Source organism: Cyprinus carpio, chromosome B10, assembly GCF_018340385.1.
Source record: "Cyprinus carpio isolate SPL01 chromosome B10, ASM1834038v1, whole genome shotgun sequence".
Classification (NCBI taxonomy): Eukaryota; Metazoa; Chordata; class Actinopteri; order Cypriniformes; family Cyprinidae; genus Cyprinus; species Cyprinus carpio.
The window spans coordinates 16,308,911-16,324,904 of NC_056606.1; the positions used below are offsets into that span (position 1 = coordinate 16,308,911).

A 15,994-nucleotide genomic window follows, 5' to 3' on the forward strand; every position below is an offset into this window, starting at 1 on the left:
TCAGTGCCCACGTTTGGTCATAAGTTCAAGGAAATTTAACACCAAAGCCAAGAAACATGAAAGACCAGATAGTTTAAAAGTATAAAAAATATTTATTTCTTATATAATTTTTTTTTTCTTTTTTTAAGCTGATCTGTTGTTTGAAGCTTTTTTATTGTTGAACTAATGCAAATGATGGAATTAGTGGAAATTATACAGAAGTTTAAAAAGTGCTCATTTTGGTGATCATAATTTATTAGATGCATCCTAGGAACGTAACTGGAAATTAAAGCGAAGTGCTCTTCTTTCAGAACAAAGACCATAAAATGGCCCGGGTGGCACTTGAATCTCTCTATCGTCTGCTGTGGGTCTACATGATCCGAATTAAATGTGAAAGCAACACTGCAACACAAAGGTAACGTAATAAAAATCAGAAACATACAAGTCACAATTAAATAAATATATTTCTAATAAAATAAATATAATGGATATTTTAAATGCATTACACTGCCAGTGATGATGAAGAGTAAGATTTGATGATGTTGATTCTGATGATTGACATCTGTTAAGATGACGTTTTTATCTTTTTATCCATTCCAGCCGCCTCACCTCAATCATATCAACGCTGTTCCCTAAGGGTTCACGGAGCGTCGTTCCTAGAGACATGCCGCTCAACATATTTGTCAAGATAATTCAGTTCATTGCCCAGGTTTGACACCCACACACCTGATAAGCATCTAAGAAAATATTAGCCGCACGTCTTTGTTTTTGTGTGATGGCTTTATCATATAACACACAGCAATATCATCTTTGTTTCTCTCCTTACTAAAGGAAAGGCTGGATTTTGCAATGAAAGAAATAATATGTGATCTGCTGAGCGTTGGAAAATCAGCCAAAGCTTTCAGTTTAAATCCAGAGGTAATGTTTATTCTCAAACACACACCTTCACATGCTTGCTTCAAATGTTCTAATGTTTTTACATAAAGCTTAATTATAAATTCTACCTAAAATGTTCAAAAAATAATAATTATAGAATTAAAACAGAATGTGATTTGCTGAGTGTTGGAAAATTTCTGTATAGCAAAGTAAACTCATACAAATGCATTCATCCCATTAGACTGAGTTGAGATCTTGTCATGAGAAAATGCATATTTGGTTTATTTTCTGATATTTGTGTGGTGTATGTCCAGAGAATGAACATTGCTCTGAGAGCATTCCTTGTCATAGCCGATAACCTGCAGCAGAAAGATGGTGAACCACCCATGCCGAACACAGGGGCCACTTTGCCTTCTGGGAACACCCTGAAGAAGAAAAAAACCTACCTCAGCAAAACTCTAACTGAGGAGGAAGCGAAACTTATAGGTCAGGCGACTGATATTGCAAAAACCTGCTTGTGTGTGCTTGAGTTCCTTGTGCATCTTACAGTTTTTTATAGTCTGGATTGTTTATGCCGTTCCCTGCAGGTATGGCACTGTATTACTCCCAGGTCAGGAAGGCCATTGATAACATCCTGAGGCACTTGGACAAAGAGGTGGGCCGCTGCATGATGCTCACCAATGCCCAGATGCTTAACAAGGAACCTGAGGACATGATCACGTAAGCAGCTGTTTCTGGCCTGTCTCCACCTATTATTTACCTCTAAGTGTAACATGAGTGGGTGAAGGAAAAGCTCACAACCAGACAACATACTGTATGAGTCACATCCAGCCCACACACCCTGTTTAGACAGTTTGAGATTCTCTTTTTTTCCTGTTTCCTTTTGTTTCTCACATTGTTTACTTTTGCATAACTCATGCCTTCTCTCTCGGGTCAGGGGTGAGAGAAAACCGAAGATTGACTTGTTCCGGACGTGTGTTGCGGCCATTCCTCGTATCTTGCCAGATGGCCTTTCCAAAATTGAGCTCATCGATCTCTTGGCCAGGTGAGGCTCACCACGCACCCTTTGACTAAACAATGCACCGTCAATAAAAAGCTATAATTGTCACTAATTGTTTTTCTTTTTGCATTTTGCAGGCTGACGGTCCACATGGATGATGAACTCAGACTCATTGCCCAGAATTCCCTACAGAGTCTGCTGCTAGACTTCTCTGACTGGCGAGAAGACGTGCTGTTCGGGTACACTAACTTCCTGCTGCGTGAAGTGCAGGACACACAGCAGGGCCTCCAAGACTCGTCTGTTAAACTGCTGCTGCATTTCCTGACGCAGTGGAGGCTCGCGATACAGGCGCCTGGAAAACGCTCGGCAGAGGTATCAGCATTTTGTGCCACTTGACATTTTGCATGAAAATGTTCTCTTTGCTGGCTGTGCTTACTTAGCCAGTGTAAACAGTTCTTTGGAGTTGTGGGCATGATTATGTGTATGTGTACATATTTGTTGACCTCAGATTGGAACTCACAGCAGCGGGAGCTCCAGACTGCCGCCCGAGCGCAGTCCTCACTCCACGGTGCTGCACGCTGTGGAGGGTCTGGCCCTGCTGCTGCTGTGCTCCTGCCAGACCAGCACCCGCAAACTGGCTGTGTCCGTCCTCCGAGAGATACGCTGCCTGTTTACAGCCATCGGGCAAGCCGAGGTAAGAAAGTCTGCTGGAACTTTAGCAGATTAGGCCAGAAAAACAATTATAATAGAAAAAAGACTGAATAGAATCTTGTAGAAAAGGGCAATATAGTAAAGAAATAAAGATAGCATAAAATAGAAAAAAGACAAGAGAATAAAAGAGAAAGGAACAGAACAGAATAAAATCAGATAGAATAATAAAAGACCAAGTAGTAAAAAATAAAAAAGATAGAATAGAATAGAATAGAATAGAATAGAATAGAATAGAAAAATAACAGAATACAACAGAACTGGAACAAATAAAACAGAACAGAGGCGAATAAGACAAAAAACAAAACAGAATCAGATTAGAAAAAAGAAAGAGTAAAGAAATAAAAAAAGACTACATAGAATAGAAAAAAGAAGATAGAATAAAAAAGAACAGAAAATAGTGAAGCAAAAAAGAGCATAGTATAAAAAAGATAATAGAATATAATATGCATAGAATAGAAAACGACAATAGAATAGAGAAATGAAATAGAGTAGAAAAGAACAGAAATATAACAAGTAAAATAGAACAGAAAAAAATGAACAGAAAAACAATAATTTGAAAGGAAGAGAGAATTAAACAGAAAATAAAATAAATTTGTTTTATAGTTAAAATAATTTAAAACATACAGATAATAACCAAACATTAGGTTGGCCCTAAAGCTTTTTGACTGAATGTATTGAATTGCATTTGATGTCATGTGATCATCCTAAATATGCATACACATGCACTGGATTGATTTTAGACATAATACTAATCAGTACTAGACCTGTTAGTGTAGCATAAACATTATTCAACAAAAGCCTCATGACTGTCATGTGATTCTGCTCTCAGGATGACGATAAATCCATGATCGAGGTTATGGACCAACTGGCCCCCAGCGTGCTGGAGAGTTTCGTCCATGTGGCCTTCTCTGACTCTGTAAGCATTTCCCATTAGCCCAGCTGATGTGTGTTCTGTTTGAATATTCATATGTTTATGTGTCGTTCGCAGAATTGACCTCTGCTTGCATAAAATTGATTGGTGCCACTAGGCTTTTATAGAACGCGGTCAACAAATGTTACTGTCTTTAGCGTCATAACTCTCACGCATGCTTGCTCAAGTTCAGTCATTAAAATCTGTGTTCTTTGAGCCACCCTGCCCATGAGTCATCACGTGGACCTGCAGTGGCTGGTAGAGTGGAACGCACGCCTGGTAAACAGCCACTATGATGTAAAGAGCCCGTCTCATGTGTGGATCTTTGCTCAGTCTGTGAAGGACCCCTGGGTGCTCTGCCTCTATAGCTTCCTTAGGCCAGATCACCTCCCTAAGCACTGCTCCACCGCGCTCAGCTACGCCTGGCCCTACGCATTCACACGTCTACAGCTGCTTATGCCGCTAGTTGACCCAAAGTGAGCATTTACATTATCTTTACTCTTAAAACTTGCCTTTTTGAAGATTTTTAGCACAAGTACTGTCAGAAAAAAATTGTTTAAAGAATAAACATTCATGTCCCCAGTAGAATTTTTTTTGAGCCCCTTTCTTTGGCCCCCCCACAGCAGTCCCGTTTATGCCAAAAAGACCAGCACACCTGGTCCAGCCGATGGCTATGTGACGCTGTGGAGGAATTACCTGATATTGTGCCTCGGTGTTGCCAAACCTAGTATCATGAGTTCAGGTCACCTGAGAGCCTCTACACCTGAAATCATGGCTACCACACCTGATGGCAGTGTCACATATGACAACAAGGTACATAACACCCATATAAGTCATGATTTGGAAAATGAAAGAACTGTGATGTCATGAAAACATGTATGTGTTTATGATCAGGTGATAGGCACACCATCAGTGGCATGGCTCCTGAAACAGCTGGTTCCTCTCATGAGATCGGAGAGTTTAGAGATCACTGAGTCTCTAGTCCTTGGCTTTGGACGAACAAATTCCCTTGTGTTCAGGTATTGTTTTTAATAAAGAAGCTTCTTTCTCAACCCAGTGTGCTATTTAGTGCATTTGTGTCCAAAACCAGATTTTCATAGTTTTCATAGGGTTATTTCTTAAACCAGGGAGTTTTACATCAAATATATCAAAGAACCCAGGAAATTGCTCTGGTCTGTTGCCACACACAGTGAGGAAGCTATGAAAAAGGTGTGTTTGAGAACAGCAAATGAAAAGAGCAGCAAGTAATGTGTGTGTGTGTCAAACAAAATAGCAGAGATGACTGTCATTCCATTCTGACGTGTGCCGTTACTTAGAAGTAGACTGATATCTACAGATTCCGTAAGACTCTACTAGTAGTTCACTGAAGCAAAGGCTTCTAAATCTAGAACTATTAAAAAATGTTTTCAGTAATTTGAATGCAGGTGAAACAAAATATAAATATTAAATTAAAAGCTATTATAATCATAGAATTAAAAAAAATCAAAAACATATTTATGGAAATATTTATGTTGAATTCATTCTGCTGATTTCTCATGACTGTTTCATACATGTGTGTTTGATTAGGGAGCTGGTGGAAGAACTCCATCCTCTAATGAAAGAAGCTCTTGAAAGGAGACCTGAGGTAAGAGCTCTGTCCTAATGTAGCTCTTTGGAAATGTTGGAAACCCCACAAATAACGTGATGGTCCATAGTGCAGTGGCAGTGGTCATGCACATTTTTAGATGTAAATTGACTCTCTCTGTGTTATTCTTTCTTTCTGTCTCTGTAGAATAAGAAGCGTAGAGAGCGGAGAGATCTGCTCCGGCTGCAGCTGCTGCGTATCTTTGAGCTTCTTGCTGACTCGGGGGTCATCAGTGACAGGTGAACTTGTCCACTCTCCCCTCCAGGCCTGTTTTGTAGGCTTAAAAAGTCAAATCCTGGGATTACCTTTCTAAACTGACCTTATTTGACAACAAAGCAGATCTTTGACCTCTGTTAAATTAAAAAGGGAAAGGGAAAGTCTTGTAAAAATCCCGTGTGCATCTGTTTTCTTCTCTGCAGCACCAATGGGGCGTTGGAACGAGATTCCCTGGCTCTAGGAGCCCTTTTCCTGGAGTATGTCGATCTGACCCGGATGCTCTTAGAGGCAGAGAATGACAAAGAGCTGGACATTTTGAAAGACATGAGAGCTCATTTCAGTGGAATGGTGGCAAACCTCATCCAGTGTGTTCCAGGTAACACATGGAGCCATTATTTTGAATATCCCTTATCTCTTTTATGATTTAAGAATGAGCATAAGCATCTCAAATGTCTTTCCCAGTGTACAATAAATACTCCCAAAAATACTCTATAATACCAAAGACCATAATGAGAGTGGGTCAGATATTTTAACTTATATAATAGAGCCACTGATACATGGGTTTTGGTGTCTAAAGTTATCCAAACAAGCAGCCTTTTCAGAGTCTCAATATGCTCTAACACTGAATGAGTCACTTATTAAAGGCCCAGGAGCAGAGCTATGAATAGAACTGTTCTGGCTCTGATTAATACGTGCTGACTGACCAAGAAAACCCTCAGACCAGCAAAGCACAACATCCCCTCTGACACACAAGCAGTCTACATAAGCCCACCAGAAGCCCTGCATCACAGCTAGCTCTCAAATCAAAAGATGGTTTTGACAAAGGGCTGTTTAGTGTTAACATACTGAAAAAATGAGATTGGTATTTTTTATGAATAAATATGACAAACTCAAAAGTGATAATAAAGACATTTATAATGTCAAAAAAAAGAGTTGCTGCTCTGTTGACCTTTCTATTCAATGACAAAAAAAGTATCAGTTTTCACAAAAGTGTTACATATATATTCAAATTATTAAAAATGTTTTCTTAGTACAAAATCAGCATATTAAGATGATTTCTGAAGGATTATGTGACATATAAAAGTTATTTTAAACTGTAATAATATTTCACAATTTTCTTTAAATTGATTGTAAATTTGGTTGGCATAATAAACTTGTTTTAAAAGCTTAAAAAATCTTAACAACCCAAACTTTTAAACTGTAATGTACATATCCTTGAACAATACCAGTTAATTTTTGATTTTAAGTTGCCTGACCAAACATGTTTTACACTGTACCATGCTGAGAGCAAAGAGATATTAAAATTTTTCCTCAAGTCTCATTGGTGTTTTTCTCTTTAGTCCACAACAGGCGGTTATTGTTCCCCCAGCAGAGCTTGAGGCATCACCTCTTCATTCTCTTCAGCCAGTGGGCCGGACCCTTCAGTGTCATGTTCACACCTCTCGACCGCTATAGTGATCGCAACCACCAGATCACACGCTACCAGTACTGCGCTTTGAAGGTAAACCTGGGTTAAAAATCTGGCAAGGCATTTTATCAAACAAGACTTTATTCCCTCATACTTGGCATATAGACATATCTTGCAATTATAGAAAGAGGAAATTTAGAATTTGTTTGGTGCCATTTGTCTCTTTGGCTCATGTCACGTGAAGGAAGAACAGATACAGTCATGTCAGCAGTACTAAATCAAGTGAAAACATCAGAAATCCAATCTGGAAAGTACCTGTATGCGCACTTAAAAACTGACAGGATGTGGAGATTAAGTGTTTTCAGAATTAATAAATGAAGTTTTTTTTTAGTAGAAGGTGTGAAAAGGTTATTCTGTGCCTCACTTAAAAACTGACCTTTTTTTTTAGTAGAAGGTGTGAAAAGGTTATTCTGTGTGTGTCACAATGGATCAGGGCTGTTAGACAGAAGTACATTGTGTGTTAAGTTTAATAGCAGTGTGTAATTTCAGTCTCATGATGACGATTCATTTTAAAGTCTTATTCCTGTCGGAACTGTGGTTTGTCCACATGCTCCAAACCATTGAGCTCTGTTATGAGATTTTCTCTGATGTAATGCTTTGTTTTTGTGTGTATATGGTTTGTTGTCAGGCTATGTCAGCAGTATTATGCTGTGGTCCTGTGTTCGATAACGTGGGCCTTTCTACAGATGGATACCTGTACAAGTGGCTGGACAATATCTTAGCCTGTCATGATCTCCGGGTAAGCATTCACTCGCTCCTTTTTATTGTTGGAACGGTTCCTGTGTCAGCTGTAGTCTTTGTCTTAACCTGTTGATGCTGAACAGGCTTCCTGTTTAACTTTTATAGCTGCTTTTTATCAGGTCTAATACCTGTCATTTAAACTTAACCAACAAGCCTGTCAGGACTGGCCTGTGAACACATTTTGTTTTATTTGCTTTTCTGCTTTATTGGCTCTATTGATTCGATGTTGTCAACCATTTAAATGAGTTTTATCTTGTTTGTTTAGGTTTGCAATTAAAGTTGAAATGAATGACTAGTACATTGGAATAACTTTAATTCTGCTTTGATTATGGGAAAAGAACACATTTAAACACTCACGTTTATATCACCACCCTGGGCTGCAGGTACATCGGCTGGGCTGTGAGGTTGTGATCTTGCTCCTGGAACTAAACCCAGATCAGCTGAATCTTTTTAACTGGGCTGTGGATCGCTGCTTCACTGGATCATACCAGCTCGCTTCGGGGTGCTTCAAAGCTATTGCTACTGTGTGTGGTAGCAGGTAATTGGAGCCTTCGTCATCGCCATGGTCACCTTTAATAACATTTTCAGAAAGCAGATCACACATTTTTTTCATCTGTGTTTTGTTCTTTCTTTTCAGGAATTATCCGTGTGACATCGTGACCCTTTTGAATCTGGTGTTGTTTAAGTCATCTGACACAAGCAGAGAGATTTACGAGATATCCATGCAGCTCATGCAGGTACCTGATGCATTTTTTTAAATCAGATTTTTACTTGCCTTTCTTGTATTTTCAGTGGCTGAAAGATATATGCATGCTTGTTTTGTGTCAGAAAGTAATGTTTATACAAGTTTTCCCTCCAAAAATAAACAAATAAATACATTTCTAGCTCTAAAATATTTTTTCCTTTTTTTTTCCGTGTCATTCAGGTTCTAGAGTCCAAGTTGTCTGTTTACTCAAAGAGGATTGTGGGGCAGAAATCAGGAAATATCCTATATGGCACACATGGTCCTTTACCGCCACTATACAGCGTCTCTCTCTTCCAGCTCTCAAATCAGCTGGCCTGCATGTATCCTGAACTCACCCTGCCACTCTTCTCAGGTAGGGTGTGCATGTCTGTGTCTGTGACACACTTACTCATGCTTTACAAGGAATATCTGTTAGCCACATATTTGGATGCGTCACCAAACTGTTGCTCCACCAAAAGCAAATAAACACCTACATGCAAAAGAATGGGCCTGATTGAGTGTGCTCTGTTATTGTTCTGCAGCTCAACTTTTGACCTTGCACTAAACCTTCCCACTCATTTTTTTTATCTGCAATCATTTCACACATGCAGAGGTCAGCCAGAGGTTCTCCACCACTCACCCTAACGGCAGACAGATCATGCTGACCTACCTGCTGCCGTGGCTGAACAACATAGAGCTGGTTGATACAGGACTGCTTCCCCCGACCTCCAGCCCGTGCACTCCAGAGGAAGAGGCTCGTGAGCAGTCTGACAACCTGGGAATCACCCACAGGCTCAAAGGCAATGGTTGGGGCTCTCTGCAGGCCACCTCACTGGTCCTAAACAACCTCATGTTCATGACAGCAAAGGTGAGAGGCACTACATTGCGTAAATAGCCAGTTGTGGTAGTAACTCAACCCATCCAAATGAAAAAAGTTAAAATTACTGTAGATATCTTTAATATCTCAGTTGAATCTACCAAACTGCAAAGAGGATGAGGAGGATTATGATTATTTATGACGTTTATGCAAGAATTATTACCTAACATTATACAATGCTGTAATACAGTGCAATGAAAGTGTTGAATATGGCCTCTTTAAAGGTTCGGCAATCAACTACAATGTTGTTTTTGTGTGGTTTTCCATCAGTATGGAGATGAAGTCCCAGGTCCTGAGATGGAGAATGCCTGGAATGCTCTTGTGGCCAATGACAAGTGGAGTAACAACCTGAGAATAACCCTGCAGTTCCTCATAAGCTTGTGTGGAGTCAGCAGTGACACTACACTGCTGCCTTATGTAAGGAAAACACACATATGGACACTCTTTTAATTTCATTAGATCTTTATAATGGGCTAAATTTGTTTCAAACTGTTTTTAGATTAAGAAAGTGGTGATATATCTGTGTCGGAACAACACCATTCAGACCATGGAGGAGCTGCTCTTTGAGCTTCAGCAGACAGACCCGGTAAACCCAGTGGTCCTACACTGTGACAACCCACCATTTTACCGCTTTGTTGCCAGCAACAAGAACTCTGTTGTGGCCTCAGGTGAGGCACATATCCCTGGGGGGGGTTAGCAGTTTTTTTTTTCTATTTTCAATGCAATGTATTTCTTAATAAATGTAAGATTTTTCAGAAGAAAGGATCTATAATCTGTAAATTATTCAAAGCAGTATTCAATAAATACATAATTCAGTATGCAAATTAAAATATAGTCGCTTATAAATGTAGTACTAGGCTTTGGTCCATCCCATTGCAGAACCCTGGGTTGTGATGTATTGAATGCTTTGAATTTTATAACCCAATGTATAGTTCTGACCTAATAATGGTTAAATATTCAGTTTTTTGTTTGTTTGCAAAGGCACAACATCTAGCAGCAATACGGTAGTGGCCGGGCAAGAAAACTTCCAGGAGACAGATGAGGCAAAAATCGTCAGAGAGAATGAAGAGAGGTAGATCTTTCTTCATTTAACTTTGATTTCCTTAAAATAAATTTAATACACTAAATTCTCCACCACACATGGGCTGTAAGTTCTCATCCACCACATATATACTATATAGGTAGGCAGCTACTGAACAGTCAATTAATACATGTTAAGTCAATATGCATGTACATTCTATGTTCCCTAATGTGTGTTTTGTGCACACATTTTCTCAGGTTAAGCAATGCAGCCCGGGCTCATAACCGACTGGAATCACGCTACAGCAACAGCTCAGGAGGTTCTTATGATGAGGAGAAGAGTAAGTTCTTCATCTGTCCTGTATTATGAACGTAGTTATGGACAACTTTACGGTTCACAGAGCCGTGTGTGCAACTCCAGACTTTATAGGTTACAGTCAGTAATCCCCCAGATTACAAGAACAGAGCAACAGATGGTTCACAGCTGTCATTCCACATACTGACACATATGACTAAGGATACATTTACACTCATTGTTTTACAGCTTTCAGTTTCTAACAACTGACAACTGTACATGTAACTTACCTTTTGGTGCATACTGTATATACCAATAATACATGCTCACTAAAGCATTGCATCTCTGTATTAAAGGGATAGTTCACCCAAAAATGAAAATTTGATGTTAATCTGCTTACCCCCAGGGCATCCAAGATGTAGGTGACTTTGTTTCTTCAGTAGAACACAAATTATGATTTTTAGCTCCAACCGTTGCAGTCTCTCAGTCGTATAATGCATGGCAAATGGTAACAAAATCTATGAGAGTAAAAAAAACATGCAAAGACGAATCAAAATTAAACCCTGCGGCATGTGACGATACATTGATGTGTAAAGACACAAAACGATTGGTCTGTGCAAGAAACTGAACAGTATTTATATTGTTTTTTACCTCTGATTCATACAATGTCCGAACTGTTAGAACTCTTGTAAACACACTTCACAGCAGCAAGCGCATGAGGCATTCTTCTTCTTGCTTTATGGCAGACCGCCACCTTTCTCTCAAGTGTACCATTGACACTCTATCTACAATCTCAATCGGGAGTGTCAATGGTCCACTTGAGAGATAGGTGGCGGTAATGCACTTATAAGTCTGCGATCTGACATAAAGCAAGAAGAAGAAGAAGAGTGCCTCACGCGCATTCACAAGAGTTCTAACAGTTCGGACATTGCGTGGATCAGAGGTAAAAAACGATATAAATACTGTTCAGTTTCTTGCACAGACCGATTGTTTTGTGTCTTTACACATCAATGTATCGTCACGAGCCACAGGGTTTTATTTGGATTTGTCTGCATGTTTTTTTTACTCTCATAGATTTTGTTACCATTTGCCATGCATTATACGACTGAGAGACTGCAACGGTTGGAGCTAAAAATCATAATTTGTGTTCTACTGAAGAAACAAAGTCACGTACATCTTGGATGCCCTGGGGGTAAGCAGATAAACATCAAATTTTCATTTTTGGGTGAACTATCCCTTTAAAGAATTCGGTACTGTAATTAAGGTCACGACACATGCCTTTGTCTGTGTATTCTCTCATGCATGTGCATGTCAACTTGTTGTGCACGTGTATTTATGAGTTTTGGGTGTGGGAGCTGCCAGCTTTTGTCCTGCCTACATACCTGTCATGACAGCTGATGACCGAGTGGCAAGATGAATGATGTTAATTGCATGATGCGCTCTGAATCGACTCATCGCACCAGATGGTTATATGAAGTGACAGAGTGAAATTCCTCTTTAATTTAAATGTATAATTAATTAAAATGTATTAATTTATTATTTATTTTTAATTATAAGTGTTTAATTCTAAATCATCAGTTTATTTAGAATGATTAATTTGTAAATTGATATAAAGATAAAATAACACAGTACTTTATGATAGTGGACATTTCAAGAAAATTTTAGAAATATTTCCTGATTTATTTTGGTTATAGAAACTCAGATTCAGATGATTTGACTAATTTGATGTTAAATTGTAACACTATAGACACATTTCAAAATGTTTCTAATTATAAAGCTTTCTGGAATACTTGATTGTGATTGGTCAGTCATAGCATTCTGTGTATTTTTTACCATTGTGTCCTACATAACTGTGCCAGTTTTACATCTCTTGTATCACTCTGGTCTATTTCTACTTTCTGGAGTCAATATTTAATGTCAATTTATTTAATTATGGTATTTGGTATGGTATTTTGGTTACCCTGTTCACTTTGGTGTCCTAGTAACTCTGTTTTAATGTAATGCCCCGCTGAGTATTGACTCCTATTGTGTGTGTTAACAGATGACCCTCTGCCTCCGTATGCTGCCTGGTTGATCAGTGTACTGGAGAGTAACAGACCTCAGCCTCTTCCCATGCCTGTGAACGGAGGCTGTTGGGCCCCGTTGGTGGACTATCTGCCCGAGACCATCACCCCACGGGGACCCCTTCACAGGTACCACCCGAGCCTTCCTTATGCTTTTGACTTCCTTTGCATTTTAATGAAGTCAGACTGAATGAGAACGGAGATTTATGAAAGGTCTTAAATGTCCAACCCTCCTACTCTCAAAACATTTACACAAACATACATGGATTTACACCATGAACTCATCCTTACAGAGTTGCTTTTGTTCATGTGCAGAGAATGGATTTTATTAAGCCAATCCCATAAAACCCACTTGTGTTAGTTTGTTCTAGCATTTTACAGCAGTTGCCCCCAACTCTGTTTTGTTTACAAGAGAGGAGCTGTTGTTCCGTTACCATGACAAAAGTTCATGACCAGCATCCTTCTGACGTTCAATGATTTTTCAGGAGGGAGGTAAAGACCATCAGGCATGCATCAAAGGATGGTGCAACAGCATATTTAGGATTTTTATAAAATATCTGTCAAGTTCATCAAATCTGTGCAGACTCGCGCTGACACCTGAACAGTTGGATATACAACAAAACAAACAAAGGAATACCTGCTAAAAATAAACTTCCCTCTTTGTTTTCTGTCTGGATATGTGTAAGCCAAATGAAGAGCCATCTCTTTATACCAGTCGGTAATTTAATGGATCTTGGATTTAATTAGGTGATTCATAGTCACAGCTGGGCTTGACCCTGTAAGCCTTCATTTTAGACCTTTTGCCATTTTGGTAGATAAAATAGCAAAGGTAGGATGGGAAATAATGGACAGAAGAGATGCAGTCAAGATTGTGAAATGTTGCATGCCAGATTTGAACTTGTAACATCCACATGAGCACTATGCCACAGTTCCCTGTCTTATTATATATGTACATCTTTCAGTGGATGCTGCAACCAATAAGGTTAAGTATGTAACACTATTACACTGTTAAGTATGTAACACATGTTACATGTGTGTGCCGGCAGGTGTAACATAGCTGTGATCTTCATGACGGAGATGGTGGTGGACCACAGCGTCAGAGAAGACTGGGCGCTACACCTGCCGCTGCTTCTTCATGCTCTCTTCCTAGGTAAGCACTCTTTTATTTTCTCACCTCATCTTTTTATCTAACTTTTTTCAGTGTTATTAAAATGTGGAGAACCACATTGTACCTTTTTAGCTAAAAGATATGAGGGAGTTTATGTTTGGATGTGTCTCCGTGAGAACGCACTCATATCTTTGGTCTGGCCTACTGTATATAGTGCCCGCATTCTCCACCATAATTCACCCCAGCAGTCTGTCTGAATAACAAAGCACAACAATGCCAGAAATGTGAAAAATGTCTGTGATGGAAAATGAGGAGGAGAAGGAAATAAAGAGTGGGCTGGCGAAATGCAATCTACTAATGGTTTATCTCTCTCAAACTCTTGATGTCGTCAGCACCTCATGCCCACAACATGTTTCTCTTTATGTCTTTTGACTAAAGGCGCACCTGTGATATTTTGTTTTTCAGCCAGAAATATAGAGCACAACAGTGACTGTTCACTTTTTAAATGCCCTTTGTGTTCCTATGGGAATGATAACTCCATCAGTGTAATTCTCTGCAGGGCTGTGGTTAGTGTAGGCCTAGTTCTTGATCAGTTATTTACCCTTCGCAAGGAGTTTGTTTCATAGGCGACCAATCATAATGTAGAATCTGCCATTTAGTCCAAAAAAACAAACCAGTCAGGAGAGTATATTCGTGAACTTAAAAAATGGTGTATTGATGTCTTTGCACGGTTGAAATGATACCTTCTGATTTTCATTCATGTTTATTTCGTGCTATAACTAGTAAAGAGGAAAAGATAATCGGTTCACGTGCTACTTGAAGTGAGGCACTATAGTGATCTGTCACGACACAGTAAAGAGCCACAAAAGGGTATATATTGTTGGAATTTCTTCAAAAAATGACAAAATTTGAAAGCCGAGACTTTCTCAGCAGGCACAGGACATCAAAATAACGTCAGGTTGACGTTGGACATGACGTCAGATGGATGTTGCATTTTGGTTAAGAATAAAAAACCAGGTTGACGTCAGTATTTGACGCCAATTTGACATTGAATTAACATTGGATTTTGGCTACACAACCTAAAAACAACAAATATCAACGACAGCTGCCGTCGGTATTGGACATCAGATTAACACTGACATTAGACGTTGAATTGATATTGACTTTTGGTCAACCGACGTCGCAACTGAAATTTAACCAAATATCAATGTCTTATGACTTTGTGTGCCTGCTGGGAATTTGTTTCATACCAGAAGTAACCTGCTCTGTCTTATCTGTTGGTGCGTCGTCAGTTTCCTCTTTGGTCCGTGATGTCTTTTTCACTGCGTGAGAACATAATGTGTGGCATGAGAGCAGCATAGCTGGTCGGATGTAGCAACAATAACTAAGGGGTCAGGTTTTTGCGAAGGGTCAATTAAGCATCATATTTAATGAACTTCAAATCACAAATTACAACACATAATTTCTGTGCTCATGGCAAGTCTGAAAATTTGTACAATTTAAACGTTTGCAAAAAAAATGTCCTGAACAATTGCACTCAATTACAAGTATGCATTGTTGCACTGAGCCCTATTTTGTGTTCTGTGCATTATATTGTGCATATATGTGTATTAAACATGATGCATTATCCGCGTTATGCAACTGTACAAAAGTGGGAACACCCTTTGAAAGTAAATTAGTTCAGGTTCAGAATGTTATTCATTCCTGTCCACTTCATTGACTTATTTTCTATTCAGCTCAAATCAGTTCAGTTCATTTACCTGTGCATCTCTGTCCTCTCAGGTTTGGATCATTATCGGCCAGAGGTATTTGAGCACAGCAAGAGGTTGTTACTGCATCTCCTCATCGCCCTCTCCTGCAACAACAACTTCCAGGTCATCGCCTCTGTCCTGTTACTAACCAGAGAGATCGGTGACAACAAGACGCTCACCATTAAATCCAGCTACCAGCCCGAATACCTCTACACAGGTACAATCATTTCTCTACCCAGAATCCAACATGACACAAAAAGACACCAACAGCTGACAGAAATAAACATAGACTGTTTATTTATATCATTGCACAAAAATAATTCCAGTTTCTTGCTAGAAGTTTTGTTTTGTTTCCCATAAGAGCCAAAATCACAGTAAAGTTTCAAATTGTGCTCAGATATGCCAAGATACAAAAGTCTGCAGGAAAAACCTCTAAGACAAAGTGAACACTCAAATCAATCGTGATATATGGAGAGCAACCTGTAAAAATTTCCTTTGGGGATGGTCTTTTCCCACACAATTCCTTGTTTTGAGTACAACAACTGTACAAAATCATTACAGTCATGCATCACAGACTACTGGTGAATTTGAAATGGAGAAAAGCCTCATTTTAAAACAAGGCCGCAGACAC

General features: G+C 39.2%; 1 protein-coding gene across 8 annotated transcripts in view; it reads left to right on the forward strand.

Moving 5' to 3' along the window:
• LOC109097737 (protein furry homolog) overlaps positions 1 to 15,994 on the forward strand; it is a 60,729-nt gene that overhangs the window by 28,755 nt on the left and 15,980 nt on the right. For 7 of the 8 annotated variants that reach the window (XM_042732856.1, XM_042732853.1, XM_042732852.1 and 4 more), the window contains exons 12-39: positions 291 to 394; positions 580 to 688; positions 811 to 897; positions 1,170 to 1,341; positions 1,443 to 1,575; positions 1,793 to 1,900; positions 1,993 to 2,227; positions 2,364 to 2,549; positions 3,396 to 3,482; positions 3,693 to 3,952; positions 4,100 to 4,289; positions 4,371 to 4,495; positions 5,043 to 5,100; positions 5,248 to 5,339; positions 5,520 to 5,692; positions 6,657 to 6,817; positions 7,413 to 7,523; positions 7,909 to 8,063; positions 8,163 to 8,262; positions 8,451 to 8,622; positions 8,861 to 9,117; positions 9,397 to 9,543; positions 9,626 to 9,794; positions 10,108 to 10,198; positions 10,405 to 10,487; positions 12,483 to 12,633; positions 13,551 to 13,654; positions 15,395 to 15,580. In XM_042732856.1, the coding sequence (XP_042588790.1) occupies positions 291 to 394; positions 580 to 688; positions 811 to 897; positions 1,170 to 1,341; positions 1,443 to 1,575; positions 1,793 to 1,900; positions 1,993 to 2,227; positions 2,364 to 2,549; positions 3,396 to 3,482; positions 3,693 to 3,952; positions 4,100 to 4,289; positions 4,371 to 4,495; positions 5,043 to 5,100; positions 5,248 to 5,339; positions 5,520 to 5,692; positions 6,657 to 6,817; positions 7,413 to 7,523; positions 7,909 to 8,063; positions 8,163 to 8,262; positions 8,451 to 8,622; positions 8,861 to 9,117; positions 9,397 to 9,543; positions 9,626 to 9,794; positions 10,108 to 10,198; positions 10,405 to 10,487; positions 12,483 to 12,633; positions 13,551 to 13,654; positions 15,395 to 15,580 (4,006 nt within the window). The remainder of the gene's footprint in view (positions 1 to 290; positions 395 to 579; positions 689 to 810; positions 898 to 1,169; positions 1,342 to 1,442; positions 1,576 to 1,792; positions 1,901 to 1,992; positions 2,228 to 2,363; positions 2,550 to 3,395; positions 3,483 to 3,692; positions 3,953 to 4,099; positions 4,290 to 4,370; positions 4,496 to 5,042; positions 5,101 to 5,247; positions 5,340 to 5,519; positions 5,693 to 6,656; positions 6,818 to 7,412; positions 7,524 to 7,908; positions 8,064 to 8,162; positions 8,263 to 8,450; positions 8,623 to 8,860; positions 9,118 to 9,396; positions 9,544 to 9,625; positions 9,795 to 10,107; positions 10,199 to 10,404; positions 10,488 to 12,482; positions 12,634 to 13,550; positions 13,655 to 15,394; positions 15,581 to 15,994) is intronic. The other variant, XM_042732851.1, reaches the window with a different exon arrangement.